Source organism: Cuculus canorus, chromosome 10 (genome assembly GCF_017976375.1).
Source record: "Cuculus canorus isolate bCucCan1 chromosome 10, bCucCan1.pri, whole genome shotgun sequence".
Lineage (NCBI taxonomy): Eukaryota > Metazoa > Chordata > Aves > Cuculiformes > Cuculidae > Cuculus > Cuculus canorus.
Genome location: NC_071410.1, coordinates 13,571,562 through 13,591,866, shown reverse-complemented (window position 1 = coordinate 13,591,866; position 20,305 = coordinate 13,571,562). Strand labels below are relative to the sequence as shown.

General features: G+C 36.5%; 1 protein-coding gene across 4 annotated transcripts in view; it reads right to left on the bottom strand.

Annotated features, from left to right (window-relative positions):
- Positions 1-345: 345 nt before the first annotated feature.
- The window catches only part of MTM1 (myotubularin 1), a 39,154-nt gene continuing 19,194 nt past the window's right edge, over positions 346-20,305 (bottom strand). For 3 of the 4 annotated variants that reach the window (XM_054075712.1, XM_054075713.1, XM_054075715.1), the window contains 9 exons: positions 16,364-16,447; positions 14,951-15,100; positions 13,098-13,286; positions 9,344-9,529; positions 8,318-8,524; positions 4,928-5,020; positions 4,034-4,147; positions 3,501-3,677; positions 346-1,168 (listed from right to left, as the gene is read on the bottom strand). In XM_054075712.1, the coding sequence (XP_053931687.1) occupies positions 1,001-1,168; positions 3,501-3,677; positions 4,034-4,147; positions 4,928-5,020; positions 8,318-8,524; positions 9,344-9,529; positions 13,098-13,286; positions 14,951-15,100; positions 16,364-16,447 (1,368 nt within the window). In that variant the 3' untranslated portion in view covers positions 346-1,000. The remainder of the gene's footprint in view (positions 1,169-3,500; positions 3,678-4,033; positions 4,148-4,927; positions 5,021-8,317; positions 8,525-9,343; positions 9,530-13,097; positions 13,287-14,950; positions 15,101-16,363; positions 16,448-20,305) is intronic. The other variant, XM_054075714.1, reaches the window with a different exon arrangement.

Here is a 20,305-nt window from a genome sequence, read left to right as displayed (position 1 = left end):
TTCATTGAACAAAAGTGAAATTAAACAGTAAGCTAAAAATGTACAAGTTTTCAACAGTATTTATAACAAAAGTTTTGCCGACATTGGTATAAAAGCTCCTTTAAACAGGCACCTTTGCTTTAGAAGACAAACACAAGCTTTCATACTATGGCTATTGCTGTATATTTAAGCAATTTCTCTGTGGGTCTGTTTTTAATTATATAAACCTTCTTTAGAACCATTTTATTTTGTGTTAATCCAAAGAACGAATATTGTCTACAATAACAATTTGATAATTTGTAATGTTTTAGTGCTGATCGTTCACCAAAACAGGACTTCAGAATCCAGTACAATTGTAATTTGTTAAAAAAAAAAATCAATTGACAATAAAAATAATTTCTCTTTTATTTTGATATCTACTGAGCTATTTGAACTTTTTAATTGTAAGCATATCATTGAAATCCCTTCCATGTTTTTGTTTATTTTGAAAAATGAATAGCTGAAATTCTCAGGTAACCAGAAACTTTCAAAACTTATTTCTGAAGTCTTTTGATAGAATTTATTTGTATCTCAAACTCCACAACTGTATTCCTAACGGGAATACACACAAGCCTAGCTTTATACAATGTGAATATTCCTATTGCCATTAATGTGTTGATTCATGATATGAAAGACTGAGCATGAATTTCCTTACAGGAACATGACCTACAACATAATAAATTAAAGCCTTCTTATGAAAACAAATCAATTAAATTTCAATTGTACCAGACTTTCCAAAAGAACTCTTAAAGCCCTCCATAACTAAAAGTTGATTAATAATGTTCCCAGTCCAAAAGTTCTGAAAGGCACATAACTGAACAGTTGGTTTTGTTTGTTTTGAAGTCCTCCTCAAATGAAGACAGTCTAAAATAATTTCTGTTAGGACAGTCTAACGTAAGGCATTAAAATATTCCTCTTTATGCTATACATCTATGTTAAGCACCGCTTGCTGTTACAGTATAGAACGAAGCCAACACTTTCTTCAAAAATGTGTTTGTAGATGGGACACCATTTGTGAGGGAGATGCTGATGAGGCTGACGAACTGGATATCTTAGAACTATTTGTGATCTGAAGTTCTTCAAGTCTCCTTATGTAATCATCACGTAACGCAAGGAGCTCCATGTAACGCTGCTCCACTGGATTTGGCTGCTAGAAAGAGATCTGTATTAGTCTTATCACTTCAGTCCAACTACTTCTACACAGTTAAGCTGATGTAGTATTTGCGTTTTCTTGGCATTACTCAGTATTTGCAGTTCCCAACATATGTAACAAGTTGTAGCTAAACAGAAATATTTATTTCTGTAATGCAAGAGATCTCAGTCTTCCAGTTGTTCTCATCCAAAGAAAGTCTTACACGTAACAGTTCTTCATACTTCAATAAAACCAGTCAGCACTTCCCAGAGCATACAGAATTTAGCTACTTACTATCTAATATAGTGATAGTAAGTGATATATAGTGATATACTGTCTAGGAAGACAGATGAGAATACTTTGTTTAAAGCTTTTATCTTCTTGACTTATTAAAAGGCTTTAGATTCCAGAGGTCAGATGCCTCATCACCTTCCCTAAAAACAGTGTTTAGCTAGATTACTTTAACTACACTGATCAGATTAAGATGAATCCATGTCTTTCCTTACTGATTAAATTTACTTTAGCTTTTAATAATAAATTTGCAACTTTGTGTAAATAAACAAGTGAAATCAATGCAAAACTTTATTACTAACTCCCTATGTAAACTTGAATGTGTTTAAAATCAATTGCCCTATCTTTCAGGAGATTACTCACAGAAAGAAGAACATCTTAACTGTTTCCATTTTAAGCTTAGCTTCCTTTCCAGATAATGAAGCAAATAGAAAAGTACTATTACAAAAGTCCAAGGTAGCTACAGAGCCTAAAGTTACCTTCAGCTGTGTACACCTGCCAAGAAGTTGCTGATGTTCCACAGCTAATTTGCCTGTAATTAAAAGCTATTAGCAGTAGAGTTTCAGGTGACAATGTAAACGCCTCGCCAGTTTAAAACCAGCTGAACCAGCACTCTTATGGGCACAACTCACTATATGCTCCAGGTGAGGACGGTGATGAGTGCTGAAGCAACTGTGGAAGATGGGTCAGTGACTGCAGTTACCAAGATGATTAGAGATGTAGTATTAATGATGTTGCTAGTGACAGACCAGGCTCCCAGTTAGACTCAAGTCTGATGTTGACCAGGCTTCTAAGTAACAGCACTAAGAAAGGCCATTGAAATACTAGTTCAGGCCACATGTCCACTATTCAGCTGTCTAAGTCAAGATGAAGAATAAATTCTGTGTGCAGGAAAAAAAAAATTGTTGCATTTTGTATATAAAAATGGTGAAAATAAAGGACCAGTAGCAACAGCACAGAAGATTATCACACGTGTTTGCATTTCTAATAAGAAACTCTTGCCAAAAATCTTTCCTGAATAATGGCAAAGCTCATTTTAAAATAGATTTACAGCTAATTTGCATGCCCTATAATCCTTCATTTTCTAAAATAAATCTTTGCATTCACCTTTTGCAAAATGGCCTCATCTTTCACAGCAAGCAAAAAAAGCTTTAAAACTAGAACTTCAAATTAAAACTGTCTGGCTTTCTTGCAGCCTCTAAAATGTTGTAAAAAAATACAGGAGATCAGCTGTGGAAATGGAAGTGCATTGCTTCAAAATTCCTGATTCATTCCAGGGGCTGGATTGTGGAGACAACTACTGTCAAACAAATTGCTCTGTATCTTCTCCTAGTCAAAACTCCACAACTTGTTAAGAAGGACAAATAAGTTCCTGTACACTACCTTTACACATAAAATTGCTGAGATTTCTAGCAAAATTGGAAGAAACAGTGAGTGGCCGTATACCAAGCATGAAAAGCAAAGAACTGAATGTATAATTTGATAAAAGCCTTTCTGGGTTTCCCATCTGAACTACTTGTATAATTTTCAATAACAGCATTCATCCCATGGCTACACAGCGTAAACAATGTTGGGTCAAAGTTATATATTAAAAAAATCTTACCATAAGCATCAATACAGTTAGCAGTTTTGAAAGAGAAAGCAATAAATAGCTCATCTTGACTTGTATAAGACTTTAAACATTCAGAAAAAGGAGAATGACTAAGCAACTGGCAGCTAAGCAGTTTGTGATGCTAATGCTCTAACTCTTCAAGGATCAGTGAGCCCTAATTCTAAGCTTTGTCATTCACCCCTTAGTAGCATCCAATACCCTTAAAAAATGCTCCTCCAGCCCTGTCCCCAAGAAAAGGGGCTAGAAAGAGCTTGAGGGCGACTTGAAGCTAAGCAGTGAAACAAGCTCAGTGTTCTGAGAAAAACAGAGTTTACCATTTCTCTCCATCTTTACAAATATAACATTGAAAATCTGAACAGATTACAGGCACTATTCTACAAGTCAGTTATGACACAAAATCCTATTTCTATTTTCTAACATTTTGTACATTGTAGAGTATTTACTTACTTGTTGCCGAATTCTCGGGTTCCACCTGATGTAGTAATTGACCCAGAGCTCTAAATGACGCATGCTGGCTACCGGATAGAGTGCTCGATTTAGCTCTTTAGTATAAAAAGGATTGGTGTATTTAGATTTTTCACTGTTTATCAGAGACCATAACGACAATGTTTTCTCAGTCACTTTCTAAAATGAAATTAAAATAAGAACAGTAAATATTTGTACTAAATCAGGAAATCCAACACAGAAGCCATGGTTACATTCTAAAATTAATACACTTCAGATTTACTTTGAAGCATAAGTTACTGTATTAGAAATACTCCAAAATCAGTGCTTGACCAGTATTTTAGTGACTGCATAGTCTTTAAGCTGCCAAACCCAAGGTATTTACCATGAAACTATTCCACAACAAGAACAAAACCAATTGAAAACCACCATCATACAAGGAATACAACCAAATACAATACAATACAACCCAAACTTTTTCTAACCATATAGAATCAAGATAACAATAGAATTAAACAATCAGTGGTTTGACTAACCTCCTTTTCTCTAAGAAACTCACTGTTATACAGGAAAGTACCAAAACGGCAGCTGTACAAGTGATCCAGGATTGTAATCAAGAACTGCTCATTGAATTCAAAGGCCGTAGGAAACTAACAACAGAAAAGACAAATTAATTTCTTACACTGCAAAAGCAGGGAGAGATGCACATGCCCTATCTAAGAAGCTGAGAGCGGCATTTAGAAGCCTGCATACATCTACAAATAATTTCAAGATAATGCTTTCATATACTTTATAGCTTTCATATACTTTATATATACAGAAAGTGTTCAGGTGACATGATATGTTCAACTTTCTCAAACCAGGCAATGAAAATAACTCTCCTCAAAATGTTCTAACTGCCTTTAATTTCTAAGAAGCAGCATAAAATACAGAATGGTTGCAGTTACATTTTTACTAGCAAGACAGGATAAGATATCCATACGGCATCCTTTATAGTGCAGCACCATACAGGAAAATATGGGTTTAGCTCCTAATCCTTGTCCCTAAACGGACTACGTTTGCTGCTTTGTTTCATTACTTACTGGAAATACAACATTTAAATCACAACACTCAACAGCTCCCAAGCTTCCTCTTCAGGCTTTCACAAAACAACATTTATCCCTGTAATTCAAGGGACTGTTTCACAAAAAAAAAACGGTGAAATGAAACAATAGATCCTATTACAATGGATGCAATTCCTGTAAAAGCATTATGCTGGGTTACAGCTCTCAATATGTTTGAGAGCTGTTTGAAAATACGCTTTTTTGACTACAGTGTTAGAGCAGAGGGGCAATGCTGTCCTCAAAAATAGTTTTTTAAAAATAAAGATCTAGGCTTTTAATACAGTACTTTCTTAACAACGTTACCTTCTGAAGAACGATATAACATACCTGTTTAGACATCTGCCACACACAATCAATGAACTGGAGAAAGATGGGTGATCTGTCTGCATCAGCATGGTTTTTATCACCGTGGCCTATTCTCTGAAATGAAGCAGTACAGCAACCTGTTAACCAAAACAGGCTATTTTATAGTCAACAGACATTGTTTCTTATTTTGCACGACAATATCAATACTTCTGTAACACTGTAATAGAGCAACCTGTTCTTAGGATTACAACCTTAGTTATTGCACCAAGGAGGCGTGATTCAGATATACAGAAATGCTGCAGAACTGTTTCAAAGATGGCTGAGAAAAACTCCGAAGTGATCACTTGTTCATTTATAAAAACTTGCTAATTGTTGAACAAGCAGAACTTTTAAAGTATCCACTACTTCGCTAATAATCAAGATATATTTTGAACTATATTTATGTATTAAGTTTGACAAAAGCCAAGTTAAAAACACTTTGTCTTCTTTTGTAATTTAAGCCACTGGAGAACCTAAATCAAACTATCCACACAGTTTCTCCTCTTCCCCCTCTACACTTGAAACTGAAGATTTGCCCCAAGGTAGACAGTGAACATGAGCGAGCTCAAAGAAATGTTCATGTTCTTGACAAAAAATTAATGCACATTCTGAAAATTCAAGTGAGCCGCTTATTCTGAGGAGTCCAAAGCGACAATCAAAGGAATTCTCCCCATAGACAAAAAGCAGGTTTGGTAAAAGCAGTTTCCTTCCTTTTCACTTTTGATGGCCGAGAACAAACAAAAGATTTAGGGAAAGGAAATTCTATTAACTTTCTAGTTGTGTTTGAACCTACTTGCCTGGAGAAGACAGAAGAAGAGCATGTATGTTAAACTAAGATTTTGTCTATCTGCCAGTACGATAGCAGGCTTAATGTCTAAAGGATGTGAAAAATGATAAACCCAGTACACTACTCTGTACAAGGAACTGCAATATAGGAATGTCAGGAAATAAAGGAAGATGAGGGATTGTAGCTGAACTCAGTCAACAGTAGCAGGCAGTTTAAAAAGGAGTGAAAAATCTTTCCACTTGCACGATGATTAGCAGTTTTGGGATGTCTGAGTATCTTCCATTTATAGTCATGCCTATGTCTCATATTTCTTATAACAGAATACGCTATTAGAACAACATTCCACACGGTGCACTACGCAGATGATAAAACAGCTTGCCAAGTTCACTATACAGAGAAAAGTTCAGGTAAGGAATTCCTTTTCAACAAAGAAACTTATGTGCTTCATTAGATAGAAAACATAGAAAGGAACTATTAAGTAGTCTACCATTTAGTTATTTGTTATTAAAACAACCAAATGGCAATCCTGGTAAACATGAAAACACGAAGCTTGCTCTAATGCAGACAATGTAAGAAACATCCTACTCTTCTCCAACTCCCTACTTGTGGGAAGGCATAACAAGGATGGTATCAGAGATGAGGTTCATGAAATGCTAAGTGCACTGAAGTGCCTAGTCTTCACTATTAAAATTCTATCAAATAATTACCAAACTACAACAGAGTGATCAAAATATTTGCTGCTTGCATTATCATTTTTTGTTCTACAGAACATGCCAGAAAAGGACACTCTTCACTATAAGCTAAACAATCCATGAAATCAATATATATGGTGCTCTCAGAAAACAGCAGATGGCTAAAAGAGAGTGGCTTCAACCATTTCCTAAAATTATTACTTGTGCAAGCAAGGTGGGAAAATAAAATTTACTTTAAGCAAGAGCAAGCTATTTAAATCACCTTTATTGCTACTACACTATCAGAGATGAACCAGTGGACTGAGCTGGTCATCTGGAAGGGCGTGAAAGCTCTTCCTCACTAACAGGAGAAAAACGTTACCTATTGAGAGAGAACAAACTCCTTTGATTACTCAAACTAAAATTAATGTTCTAATGAAGAGAATCAGACTATTCAAATGTATTCATAAAGGTGAAGGTCACAGAAATTTTTTTTTTTTAAGTTTTATATTAAATCATAACACGTGCTGGGCTCCAAGTCTTCTAGTGACACAATCTAGTTTTATCTGCATCACAACTGTAACTTCTTTTAAAAATGCAAAATTAAATACAACAAGAATAAAAAGGCAAGCTAGTGTTCTCCTGTGGCTGTACCAAGATAGAATACTTCAAAGGTTTATATAATGCATCACTACAAGTAAGTACACAAAAACCTGGACCGCAGCAGATATCATTCACAACAATCAAAATGCAAATCTCTCACGCCTCAAAGCACCTTTAGTATGTCAGATCAAAGACTGCCGCAGCCTACAAGCACACTTCAGTGGTGAAGTGATTCATGCTGAGCAGCTATACCTGAATTTCCAAATGACTGAGACACTCTTGCAAATGTAAAATGGGCATGAAATAAACACAGGTATATTTTTTCAGTTCTTGATTTTTCCAGATTGCCTATTTTCCCCAATTTTAGCAATATTAAGTAATATCTTTAGAATATTGCACTAAGGACAAATTGTGTGCAGAAATAAATCCTACTGAAGGTGTGGAAGCTTCTTACTGTGAAATACAATGTTCGGCGCCAGCAAGTAACACTGTTGTAAGGCTCCCAACTTATGTTTTATATTTACACATCCCAGCACACTCTCCTTGGCAATCTATTCTTCTTCTCCGGGTTCCTCATACGAATTGTGGTTGGACTTGATCTCAAAGGTCTTTTCAAACCCAGGGATTCTATAATTCTAAGAATTTCCTGGTTAAATGCTTAGTTGCCAAATTTAAGAGAAGTTCCACTCAGACTCTGAAAAGTTTTCTAATTGGACACCCTTGATTTTGTATTATGCATATTAAGGATATTAAGGACTTGCTACAGACAATTTCTACTTAATCTTCTGAGCAGCTAGAAGAGGACTTAATAGAACTAGAGCCACTATCACCAGTGACAACCTCTTGAAAGCTATTTTGACACGTTTATAAACTCTTGGGAAGAGGTGTTCAAAATGTCACTTAAAGGACATTGGCCAGACTCCGTCATCTGCCTCTCGTGACATTCAAAACGGTCCAAAGGGAGAGTGAGGGAGAATCCCCATGTTGCAACCTTATTTGATCTTCTGAAAAGTTTGGGAGGACACAATTTTTCTGCCTTCTCATTTTCTTTGCTCAATAATGACAGTAATCTGAGAATTCTGTGGTTTTAGAAGAATGTAAAGGGCAAAGCATGAGTTCTCAGAGAAAGGATAGCAAAAAAAAAAAAAATTAACCAAATGGGTTCAAAACCAAAAGCTGTGCTCAGATTTACCTGGAAATGTTTTAAATCAGAATTCCAAAATAATTAAAATAATTGTCAAACCCTGACACAACAAATAGTTGAAAGCTTTTTAGGCTGTATGGTCCTTGCAATTATCTTCCAGTTCTTACCGATGCAAATTTATGCCCAAAGCTTATCCACTCTTTTTGCACCAGAACTTCAAAGCCTTCAATTGTTCTATAGTAGCTGTCTAGCATCAACATGGCCAGCGATGTCAGCTGTGCTGTCCGGTCCCAGCCATCGCTGCAGTGAACCAGCACAGAGCTCCTTCCTGAGGAGACCTTGTCTGCCACTTGAATAGCTCCTGTCAAGACAAGCTAGCGAAGAGGAACAAATACCAAACAACACAGAAGATTAGTGTTATCACTCTAACAAAAATAAATTGTTTCTTTTGTATATACACAATATCTAAATTGATGCAGTTTCCATTAAAGACCTAAAAAGCATGGTGTAGTTAAATGGAAAAGAATTTTCTAGGAGATCCAAGTAAATTTCTTGCATAATAGAGAAACAGATTGGTCCTCTAATCCCCCATGAAGATCTAATTAATCTCACAGTAAATTCCTGAAAATGGGGCAGAAAACAGTAACTTTGATAAACAGAAGAACATAAGCTTCTTTTTTAAGGAAAGAATGGATTTACCACAGGAAATACTCTCTAAAAATTCTGTATTTCACTTGGCTTCTTTCTTTGAGCTAAACTACTGAAATATCTCAATTGTTGGAAAGAGAATATCATACCCTTCTAATAAGGTTCTTTTCCAAATATTAACTTAAAATAAAAATTTTATTAAGTAGGATTCATTACATAATACTCTAAGTACTTTTGCATAGCTGTATTTGTGGCAAAAGGTTCGAAGGTCAACTAGTAAGAACACTGGTGAATTACCAGTTCAAGTATTTTTTGTGCTACATGATGAAAGTGACAAAGTTTACAAATAAACTGACAAGATTTATTTACAAAATCATAACTTACAAGAATTAATCACATAAATACTGACAACTAAAGTAATTGCTAATCCTTCACAATGGCAGTTATGTCTAGTTCTGTATTGCCAGAAACCAGAATAAATTCGGTTCTCACACTTGTAAAGACAATCACACTAAAAATGCATCCCTTAAACAGCAAAAAGATACCTTTATATGTTCTAACCAGTGGGTTGATTCCAGACTCGACAACCAGTGTGATTCTTCCACATTGGGATAAACAATGTCCTTCAACTTCTTCAAAGATTCCCGCATGACATGAATATTATGAATGTCCAAGAAGAAAAGTTCGGCATTGGGATACGCATCTTCACTTTCATATCCTCCCCCAGTTGCCTACAAACAAGAGATCTAAAATTAACCTTAGTTATATAGGCACTGTTGTATCATCTTCTCAACAGTGCAAAAAGCAATCGAATTTTATTTATACTTTATTTTGTAGTTGGGCAACATATAATTCCTGTTGCTTGTTTAAGTCTCTGATGCAAACTTTGGAAGGGCAAACACTGACGAAAAATACTCGGGGGGTTTCCTTTGTCCAAGGGGACAAAGTGTATTAAGTACAGCACATGGCCAGAAAGACATTCAAGTTGCTCCAGTTGGCCTCATTCCTTTCCAAACCTCAAAGCAGTAACCCTAAAAGGGATAATTTTTCTTTTAGAAGAACACTAAAAGGTTGTTTGTACTGTTGGGACTGGAGACCTTGGAGTAGGACTGAACCAGCCAGGTAAGGAACAGTGAACCAGCACCACATCAGTGAGGACTCAGACTGTTTTGCACCTTCTCTTTTACTTTCGAGATTCATGATGGAAACAGCTTTACCTTGACCAACTGACATCACAATATCAATACCTTTTCTTAATTTATGTGCACTTTTCCCCAACAAACTCATTAAACAAACTCATGAAATCAACTTACCTCCCAGACAGATTATAAAGGTTAAATTAAAAAGTAAAGTACATCACACAAAACAGTAATTACTCATAACACACTACATCACCCCTTCAAGGGAATACAGTTGTTAATTTTTTTGTTTCTGTACCAATTAGAAAGAAATACAGTCAAAAGGATTTGTCTGTTTCTGTACATCACTAATTCAAGAGAGCAAATCTCAGGTTTACTAGAGAATCTTTCCTGTGTTTAAACTGCCTACTTATTTACTACTAAAATTTAACTGATATTTAAACAGATAAAAATGATATGTTTGGCCAAATAAATTTAAACTTAAGAGTTCAGTTAAGAATAAACTATGTTTCATTCAAGAATTAAGTTCAAGAATCTCAGATTCTTCCTCCAAGCAGTAAAACAGTAATAACATTAGAGTTTACTTTAAAGTAATTTTTCTAACACGAAATTTTATTGCTGAAGACTTAGATTCCTGAACGATTTAGATCGTTAAGGAATTAAAGAAGCACAGAAGTGGAAAGTCTGCTCTGCTGCTGCTCTCTCCAAACACTGAATCACCACCACAGCAGAGGATGTGTCTGGTCACAGAAGGAAGCAGAAAACCCACACATATTCTACGACACAGGGCCAATGTTTTCCAAAGATAGCTACAAAATCACAGCATTTCCTGCAGACAGCAAAAACACGCCGCATCACAAATTGTGAATAAATTTAGCCCTTAAAAACCATTACAGCCATCAACTACAGATCAGACAACAATATAAGGTAGGGCACAGCCTTTTCCTCATTAGTACCACCTACACTGCTCTTCAGTAACATGTTATCTCTAGTTTACGCTCCCTATCTCCTTCCTCAGATGAGGGGGTAGTCTCAGAGATACCAGGATCTGAGCTAAAAGTAGTAATGATTGTATTTTTCTCTTTCCTTCGAGTACTACGAGATCCTGGTGATGAATGATCGTAACTTTAGCATCAGGGATGCCGTAACTCCTACTGACTGAGAGGTCTTGACCTATGTACAAAGAACACAGGAATGCATGAGTAGTGAAGCCCAACATTTTACTTATACTAATCTAATCTTCACAGCTGCTCAAGAAAACTTTCTCTCAGTGCTGATCACCACTGGCTTGCACTCTGTATGCCAATGTCCTTCAGATCTAGAAATGCACCCTCCTGCTTTTATTGCCATGATTAAGTATTTCATATTTAGGCATATCAGGAGTTAATTAAAAAACATTGGTGAAATACATAAACCATTTAAATAGCTGAAAACCGTGCTTCATACTTCCAAGAAGTATGTGCGTACAAGTTTGACCATAACACACCTTTGAAACAAATGGGGTAGAAATTTGACTTAGTCCAAGTACAGGGGAATAATTTAAGTTAATGTCAGAATTGAGATTCCTTCCACAAGGCAAACCGAAGGATTAAATGCTTTATTCTCCTATAAAAATTCAGTGTGCAGGGGATAACGCTATTTGTAGGGTAAAATGCGAACAATTGAAGTAGACCTTCAAAATACAAACCATCAGATTAAAACATAAACCAAGCCAAACAGCCCCCAGGACAAAGTCTCTGAAAGAATCTATGTTATTAAGCCCCTCTCCCCCCTTATTTCTTGCTTAATAAATCACCTTCTCCCACCATAGAGAAAAGGGCTGTAAAGGTACAGATGCGTGCATTAAAGTTAGAACAAAACACTAACATTACTGTCCCTGTTGAATTCTGAAGCAACTTAACATTTGTTACATAGAAACTTCTTAGAGGCAAACACGTTTAACCATTTCCTATTCCCTTCAGTGCAAACACCGAAGAGGACTCATTCCACTAAATAAGTGTCCATTTTGTGCCAAAAAACTATCCAGAAGCTAGAATTCCCTCTCCGTCAGATAAGCACACTCATTGTTTCATTAAGAACTCAAACTCTTTTGAGCTCGTACCTCTCATGGTCTTTTCTCTGCAGACACTCAACTTCACTAGTAAATACTGAAGGGCACGTCCACTTCATTTGTGCTTGAAGTTTGGTAGGTAACAGACTGTCCTAGACACGGAGGGAGTGAAGCTGGTATATTCACATATGAAGAAAGCATTAACTGTGTGTTCTTCACCTCCTCTCCTTAGACTTTTCATATGAACATGGAGTACAGCTGCGTCTGCTGTACCCTATGCCAAATAGAACACTGACACACTGTGACTGCCATTATCTTGAGTATGCCTGAACAATCTGGTCCTCATCAGCCGAGATGGGGCTGAGGGAAAATCAAGGCACCTCTTCTACTTGAAAGGTTGGACCAGATATCTTTTGAGGTCCCTTCCTGGGCTGTTCTACGATTCCGATCCCATTTAGGTTTTGATTGCAGAGAAATAGTCGCTTCGTCAGATGGAAACACTACTTCTGTTACTGCAGTTGTCAACTACGGACATCTAGTGAAGAACTGCTATCTGAGATCATACCTACACTGCTGTCTAGAGTGCAAATTAACTTATTCATCACTTTCTTTTTATTTGCTGAATGCCTGGATAGGTCTGAATTGGTACATGTAATCATTAGGAAAAGCAAACAAAGGAAGCCTATCAGTGAGCTTGGCTCTATGAACACAGCCTTTCCAGGATAGAATTTTCCCAGAGGATATGAAGGAGAGCTGTGGCTTGCACAGAGATGCCATGTCATTTCAATGAGAGGACATGCTCTACAGTTCAGCCTGCATCTACCTCAGTGCCCATCTCATCTCAGTTCCATGCTAAGATCTGTGCTTGACTGATAACAGATAGGGTATAGCATGTCTGGAAATTCACATATGGTCCTGAAACACTGGTTATGACCTACTTTAGGCACTCATGGCATTAAGCCTCAGTATTTGATTATGTAAACATATTTGATTATGCAAATTCATCTACATTAGGATTACTACTGTTCCCCAAAGCCTTCTCATAGAACACTTCAAACTAAGCTTTCTCTCCACCCCCTTCACAAGTAAGGCTATTAAGCATCTGTTTACCTTGTTTGCGACTGCATTGACATTGGGTCTAGCATCATAGATGGTCAGTTTTGAGATCTGCCCGTTAGCTTCCCTGATGATATCAAGATATCTTTCATCATCCTTATTCCGCTTACCACTCATTCCAACAAGGGGTTGACTGCAGCGCATAATAACAGCCTGAGTCTCTGGATGAATCCATGAGAGAACCTGGTCACATGGCAAAAACACATTTAAAGAAAAACATTTTATTAAAAAGATTAATAACTTAGATGTGGAAGTTACATTCTTTAAAACAGATAATATTAAAATGAACACTTTTTACTTTGTGTCTTCAACAGATCAGCTTGCACAAATAATTCTGAGAAGTAAACTGGAAGCAAGCACATCAATGCCAGCTGAAACTAAGAAACAATTCAGAAGAATGAACTCATTGTAGAAACAGTGACTAAGATGTTCCAATTCCATAAGACAAACTTTTCCCTTTCTGTGAGTAAGGAAGGAAAGTTTGAACTTTCTACACTTTCCTGAATGTTTCCCCTTCTCTTTCAATTACACTTTGTTCCTCAACTCTCTTTACAAAGAGGCAGCACTGGAGCAGAGTGCATGCTGCCTTTGTTTTCTTCTGAGCCATAGGGGACTTACCACAAACAAGAGATAGTGAGCTGCCCAGGCAACAGACTGCAGTGCAAGAGATTATAGAGAAGCACCCCAAGAAGCAGGCAAAACCTCCAACTTTATCATTGAATATTCTCACCCTCTCTGAAAGTTGTGGGTTGCAGAGTGAAAGAACATCAGAGTTCCAAAAAAACCAGCCAGCCTTCAGAAAATACTCACTCCTGAAACACAGCCCTTAGTTGTATATCTAAGAACGAGACCTGTCAGTGTGTGGGTGAATATGAATGGTTATTTCCTGACAAGAATAAAATTACTATTGTATGCCTGTACAGTGAGATTAAAAGCCCTGTCATGAATTTTGGGATGACAGAGAGGATACAGCTAGCTTATAAGAGCTATATGCACATATTATATATTTAACATATATATTTTATACATGTTAATATATTGTACCTATACATATGTGTGCACATACATAGTAAATTTATAATTATAGGCCTAGCCTGTCAGTAAGTACCCTCTAATAAGTATTTATCACATTGAGTTTTTCATCTGTTTGAGATTAACCGAGACTCAAAGCAGCTTTCCAATACTGGCTAAGAATCTAGTACCTCTTCAGAGTTTGCCAAACTGAAATATTAGTTAAAGCAGATTGCATTGTGATAGAAATTACTATTTTCTACAGTGCTGTAAAAAGCATACATAAAAATTCTCTTATCTCAAAGAATTTTAGTTACAGAAATATATCCAAAAGGTCAAATGGGTTTATCTTAAATTCCATAGCCCAATTTAAAGGACTAAAAAGCCCAAGAGTTCACTACAGACACTGTGCATGAGGTCTTATTTTAGGACTGACTACTGGAAGTATGTTTAAATGCCACAAAGTTTGCTTACAGGAGGACAGCATTTGCTACCACCTTTACGTGCATCCAACAATAGTAAACAAGCTTGTACAGATTGCAGTCTCAGGCTCACACTTCATCAAGAAAAGGGAATATGCAATGTTGGCAGCTGTTATTAGAAAAGTCAAGTTAAAACAAGCAAAGTCAAAATGGGTGATTGTTGTGGCAGCAAAACGGAAATGTGGCTTGGCCAAGATAAAAGTTTCAAGCGGTAAAAACCACCAGCCAATCAAAATTATTTTGCTGTAACCACTTGCAAAACAGCACCCTCTGCGTTGTGTTCAGTAAAAGTTGCTTGGATGCATACTTAAAACTAGGTACACTATAAGGTATTATTTGTCACGTAATACTCACCGGGATTCTATTACGGGACCTAAAGGCAGCAACTTTCTTGAGATCATCATCTGTTGCATTATATGGCACTACTAAGAGCGATGGATATGTGTCACACAGTCCATAATGTTCATTAATAAAAGTCACTCGCCACCGTTCATTAGGCAGACCCTAAAACGTAATACAAAGGTTTTCAATGTATTTTTGGCTGTATAAATAATAATTGTGCTCTTGAATTTTACATGAAATTATGGCCACGTGGTGGCAACAACCTACCAATTTAACCTAACTACAGTAGTTTCAAAACAATAGAAGAAAAAAAAGATTACAAGACCACACAAAACAGTTCATTGCTGATGGATTCACAGCCTTAAATAACTGCATAGCTATCTCATATGCTCTTACATACACAAGTCTATTCCTACAATTTTCAAAACAATGACTAAAAGTAGTAGATGTATTTAACTGTGGGGTTTAGGAAATAAAATTGCCCTCTCTCCTCCCTTCAAGCTCTGCCTTCTGCCTTTCCCGTTTGCCTGCTGAAAAGAGACTATGTCTCCTGGAGACAGAGGGAGGAAGTCTCATCTCAACCTTTCCTCCTGTTGACTGATACTACCTTCAGGTTAAAAAATAAGATTTGGGGTAGATTTCTTACTCAGAAGCAACACCTTTTGGTTGCCTGCTGCTCAGTAAGGCATTTCATAAACAGCAGCCAGGAAACTGAGAAAGACTGATAAGCTCTCCACAAGTGCACGCACATAGTAGGGTTTGCGTGAGTGTCTGTATTTATTTTTTTTGGGTCTCTGGCCTCTAAACCTGGAATCAGAAGACTACGGTGGGAAAAAAATAGTCCAAAGAAATCCTCATTGTCTGCTATTTAATTTTTTTTTGCTTTAAAAATGTCATATTTAAAGTATAAATCATCTAAAAGGCATTTTAAAATTAAATATATCAATCCTCTTTCCTTGACATTTTTACAAAATCACCTGAAGAGCAAGGTAGAATACTGATAGGCTTATAAATAACTTCTGCAAAGTAACACTGTTTCTAAAATAAGCTGCTGCAGGTTTTTTTTTTTTTTTTCCTCTTCACTTCAGGAAGAAGTAGACCAAATCAAATCTATATTTAGGACACTGCAGTTACATATTTGGCAGATTCTCCCCGCCCCCTGCTCACTTAACAGTGGCACACTGTAGGAAGCATCAATAACTTCCCTCAAAGAGCAAAGACTATATTCTTGTGATATTCTAATTTTTTTAAAGGTTCCAATGTTTTACTTCCTTTCTTTACTTTTTTCCCCAAGCTTCTTTCCATCTTCTCCCATTCTCAGCTCTCCCCATGAAAGAGCCGATAAGAAAAACGTACAATCAGTAATTCTTCTAGGTAAGCTGCTAGACATGAAAGCACCAGGCAAGTGCAACTTTAACAACTCACTTGTCTCCTGTATTCAGACATTGGATTGTACACCATCCATCCATTTTCAGAAAACTTTTCTTCATTTGCAAATGCGAAAAAAAGCTGCAGGATGTAAAAGAAGCTGATTAGACCAAACTGACTGAAGTGGCAAATACAAGGGCTCTTCATCAGCTTTACTCTAATGCCTGCCACAAAACAGGACTGAATTTTCCATGCCGACTCCCTTCCCTCCATTCAAATCTGATATTTATAAGACTGTAAAGCAAAACATAAGAAGTAATAAACAATGTTGATCTATTAATGAAATAATGAAAATGAAAAAACAGTTAAAACAAGAAGTGACAAAATAATGAAAATTACAAAGCTGAAACTGCTACGTTTTTTACTGTCAGGAGGCTAACGTGTTTTAAAGTACTTTTATTGGTTTACTTCATGTATTTCATATCCACACCAAGTAAACTGCTGCCTTCTCACTAAAATTTCTCCAATAGGCACAGCTGCAATTAATACATAAAATATTAGATGTTGAATTGAAAGTGTAAAAGATTTTAATTGCTATTGCCATTAGGAAGCAGCCTCCTCTCTGCACCCCGTCCTGAAGCGATCTTTAACAGAAATTGGGTTTACTGTAAAACTCCACAAAAGTTAAAAAGTTGTCATTAATAAGGAAAAAAAATATGTTGTTAGCAGGTTACACTACCTATTTTTCTTTTGCTTTGTTGCTCACTTTGAAGACCCATTTATACAACACAACATGCTCATCCAGGTTTCTGACAATTTCCTCATACCTTTTTTAGCTTGTCTTTCCTTCTCCTCGAACCAGTTCCAAGTGGGCAGAATTACCTAACCAACCCCTTTTTTCCTTGGTTTGTTTTTACAGTTTATGATGAAAACAAAAGTAATGTTTATTTTAGGAATCTTCTTCATTGGAAAAATTGATTTTGGTGGCTTACAAATTCTTCGGATGCCAACTGGAGCATGAAATTGAGTTGTTTCAAAAAACAAAAGAAAATACAGAAGAGAACGTGTTGTTCAGCTAACTGAGCAACAGCAGCCAGAGCAGAAAGCATTCAAGAGCCCATCACAGTTCACTTGCAACAAGAAAAAAAAAAAAAAAAAGCTGATAGTCTCCTAGCTATTCAAAGACATTAAAGGAAGAAATTAAATGTAAACTGAACATCCCAAATCAACATCACTTTTTCAGGCGTAGACCTAAACTAAGCAGAAACGTAGCAAACCTGGAAGCAAGAAAATAATCCTGGTTCTAAGGTTCCATGACCTCGTACAGAGGTAAGGCAATGCTTCATAAGCAAACCATCCACCCAGAGGTTTCTTTAGGTCTTATGAAGGCAGTCTCTAACGGCTCAAGGCAATTCTATTCAGTCTAGTATGCTACAGTGGTTTAAACAGTAAACAGCCCTAATCAAAACAAAACGGAATTCCTCCAACAGGAGTTTTTTCCTCATATATTTCAAATCAAGAAGTATTTTAAAAGAACATGACTGCTCACACAAGATACTTTATCCCACTAGCTTTAGAAACTGGAATTTTAGATTATATAAGTATTTCAGAGCAAGTACAGTCATTGGCAAGTCTGCAAAAGTAAACAATGCATTCCCAAGCTGTGCTTTCTCAAGGTCTTCACCATTTTTAAAGGGGTAGGCCTTCAGTATAAGTAAACATTATGCATTCTTCTACGTAAACTGCTATCAAATGGGATGGAAGGAGATGAAGAAAGGAAAAAGAAAGAAAAAAATCTCATTCCATTAGAAGTAGATGTAGCTTGGTTGGTTGTTTTAGCTGCAAACTAGGAATACAGCAAAACAGGAATATCACTGTCTAGAGCAGTAGATGCAACTGATTTGCGGAACTATTAATAAATAGCTACACACAAGAACCATCCCCTCCTCCCCAGAGGAATTTGCTGTATCCCAAAGAGCAACTATGCTAAGAATTCACCAAGGAACCAGAGACAAAGGAGAATCTTATAACAACAGGAAAGAGAAACACTGGAATCCTAACAGATGACTTAAAAGATGTCTCAAAGGCAGGAATATGTTATTTAAATTGCTACTTACTACAAATTTCCCAGTGAGACCTTAAAAATTACCAAGCTTAAGCCTTGGTACGTAAAATACAGGAGCTTATTAGAGTGAACTGTGACAGCTGTTGCATAGATCATACTGATAAAAATAAAGAAGGTGCTGCTCCAAACTAGAAATAAACAAATGGCAGCTGTGCTGCTCATGTCACTCACAAAATAATCCACAAGAAATCAGATGGAAAAGTGTATTTTGTTTTCACCTTTTCACTGGGGTTAAATTTACTATGCATGAGGATGGGATGGACTATGTAGAGCATGTTTTATTTAAAACGTTTAACTACAGCAGCTTTAGCACACCTGCTACAAAAGCTTTCAGTCCTACAATTATTAAAGCTGACAATTAAGATTCATCAGTTCTTTCGACATTCCAGGTGGTGCAAATTCTTCCATACTGCTCCAGAAAAAAGGACCATGAGTAGCATGGATGGACCAGTAAAAGTCTGAAATCTAACAAACAACAGAACACTGCAATGGATGTGAAGGTTTATGGAGCGAAGTTTGGACTTAATATGAGCAATTCAGAGAAAACCCTGGAAGTATACTCCAACAAGAACAGTTTTTAGAAATGAAGAGTATCTAAAAACCTGAAGACTAAAAATTCCTTTTCTTCTGCAAGAGTTTACTAAATTATTGTAAAAATCTATAACCACACATTTCTATTTCCACACTGTGTACAGTCTGTACAGTCCATCTGGTTATTACTGAAAGTCTTATTGTACAAGAGAGAATAAGGATTTTAATCCCATCCCCACCATCCCCAATGGCCTTTCACGTAATACTTGATATTTCTTGAAATATTCTGTGAAGATGGCCTAGACTTCAGTCCAGGCTAAAAGCTATACTCTGAAATACAGCAACAGCCCCACCTTACCGCAGGCCCATCTCTCACAACAAAATAAACAAAGCAATCTATAAAGCAGTTTCAAAAAGTAAAGATGCTTCCTCTTCCACTCTGGCAATCAAAGCATGGTTCCATTCAACAATATACAATTGCCCTTTCTCACCCTAATAAAGCATAGATTTACTGTAAGTTATACTGCTTACTGATTTTATGTCACATCTTGGGCTCAAAGCAGGATAGTTTGCTATCACTTTCAGCGTACTGACATCTGTTCTAAGTTTGATGAAGATTAGTGCTACCAATTCCTATTAGTCTATCAACTAATTAGTCTATCAACTAATTTCAAATTCTTTTTAGCTGTCATGGGAAATAGAAAGAAGAAATCAAGGACAGCATCAAAGAGGTAAGAAAGAATAAAAAAAAGTACAGTAAATCACCACTCAGAAAACTTATGGGGTGCAAGACTTGTAACTTATCAATACCAGTAGTTGGTAAAGAGAAGCAAGACTTATAATACATCAGCCAAGATCTCTGCAAAAGCAAATTAAAACCTCTTGGCATAAAATGGAAGCAGGGATTCCACTGCAGACCCATAGTCTAAACACAGAAGACTACCGCTTCACTTTGCTTTAAAAAAGGCCTTCAAATCTTCTAACGTTTTTGGTAAGCTACTTTTTATGCTTCACTGTGCAAATAATTCTGTGTTTTTCCTTGCAGATGCTAACCCACAATTTCAATACACAGAGTCTCTTTATTAGTCCTCCTACAGACTAAGTTCTTGCCTTCAACGTTCAGTTTAACATTACAATTTTGTACACAAAAAATAATACGCGATACACTGGTTGTTCACAACGCAACATAGCTCTGCGAGATAAAGGAGACAGCAGCTGCAATCTGACAACACAGTTTAGCAAACAGTCTATTCACAAATACTTCTATATTTACACTATTTATGGAATAAGAGTACATAAATACATGGTCCACTTGTACACGAGTATATAACTTCTATGTAATT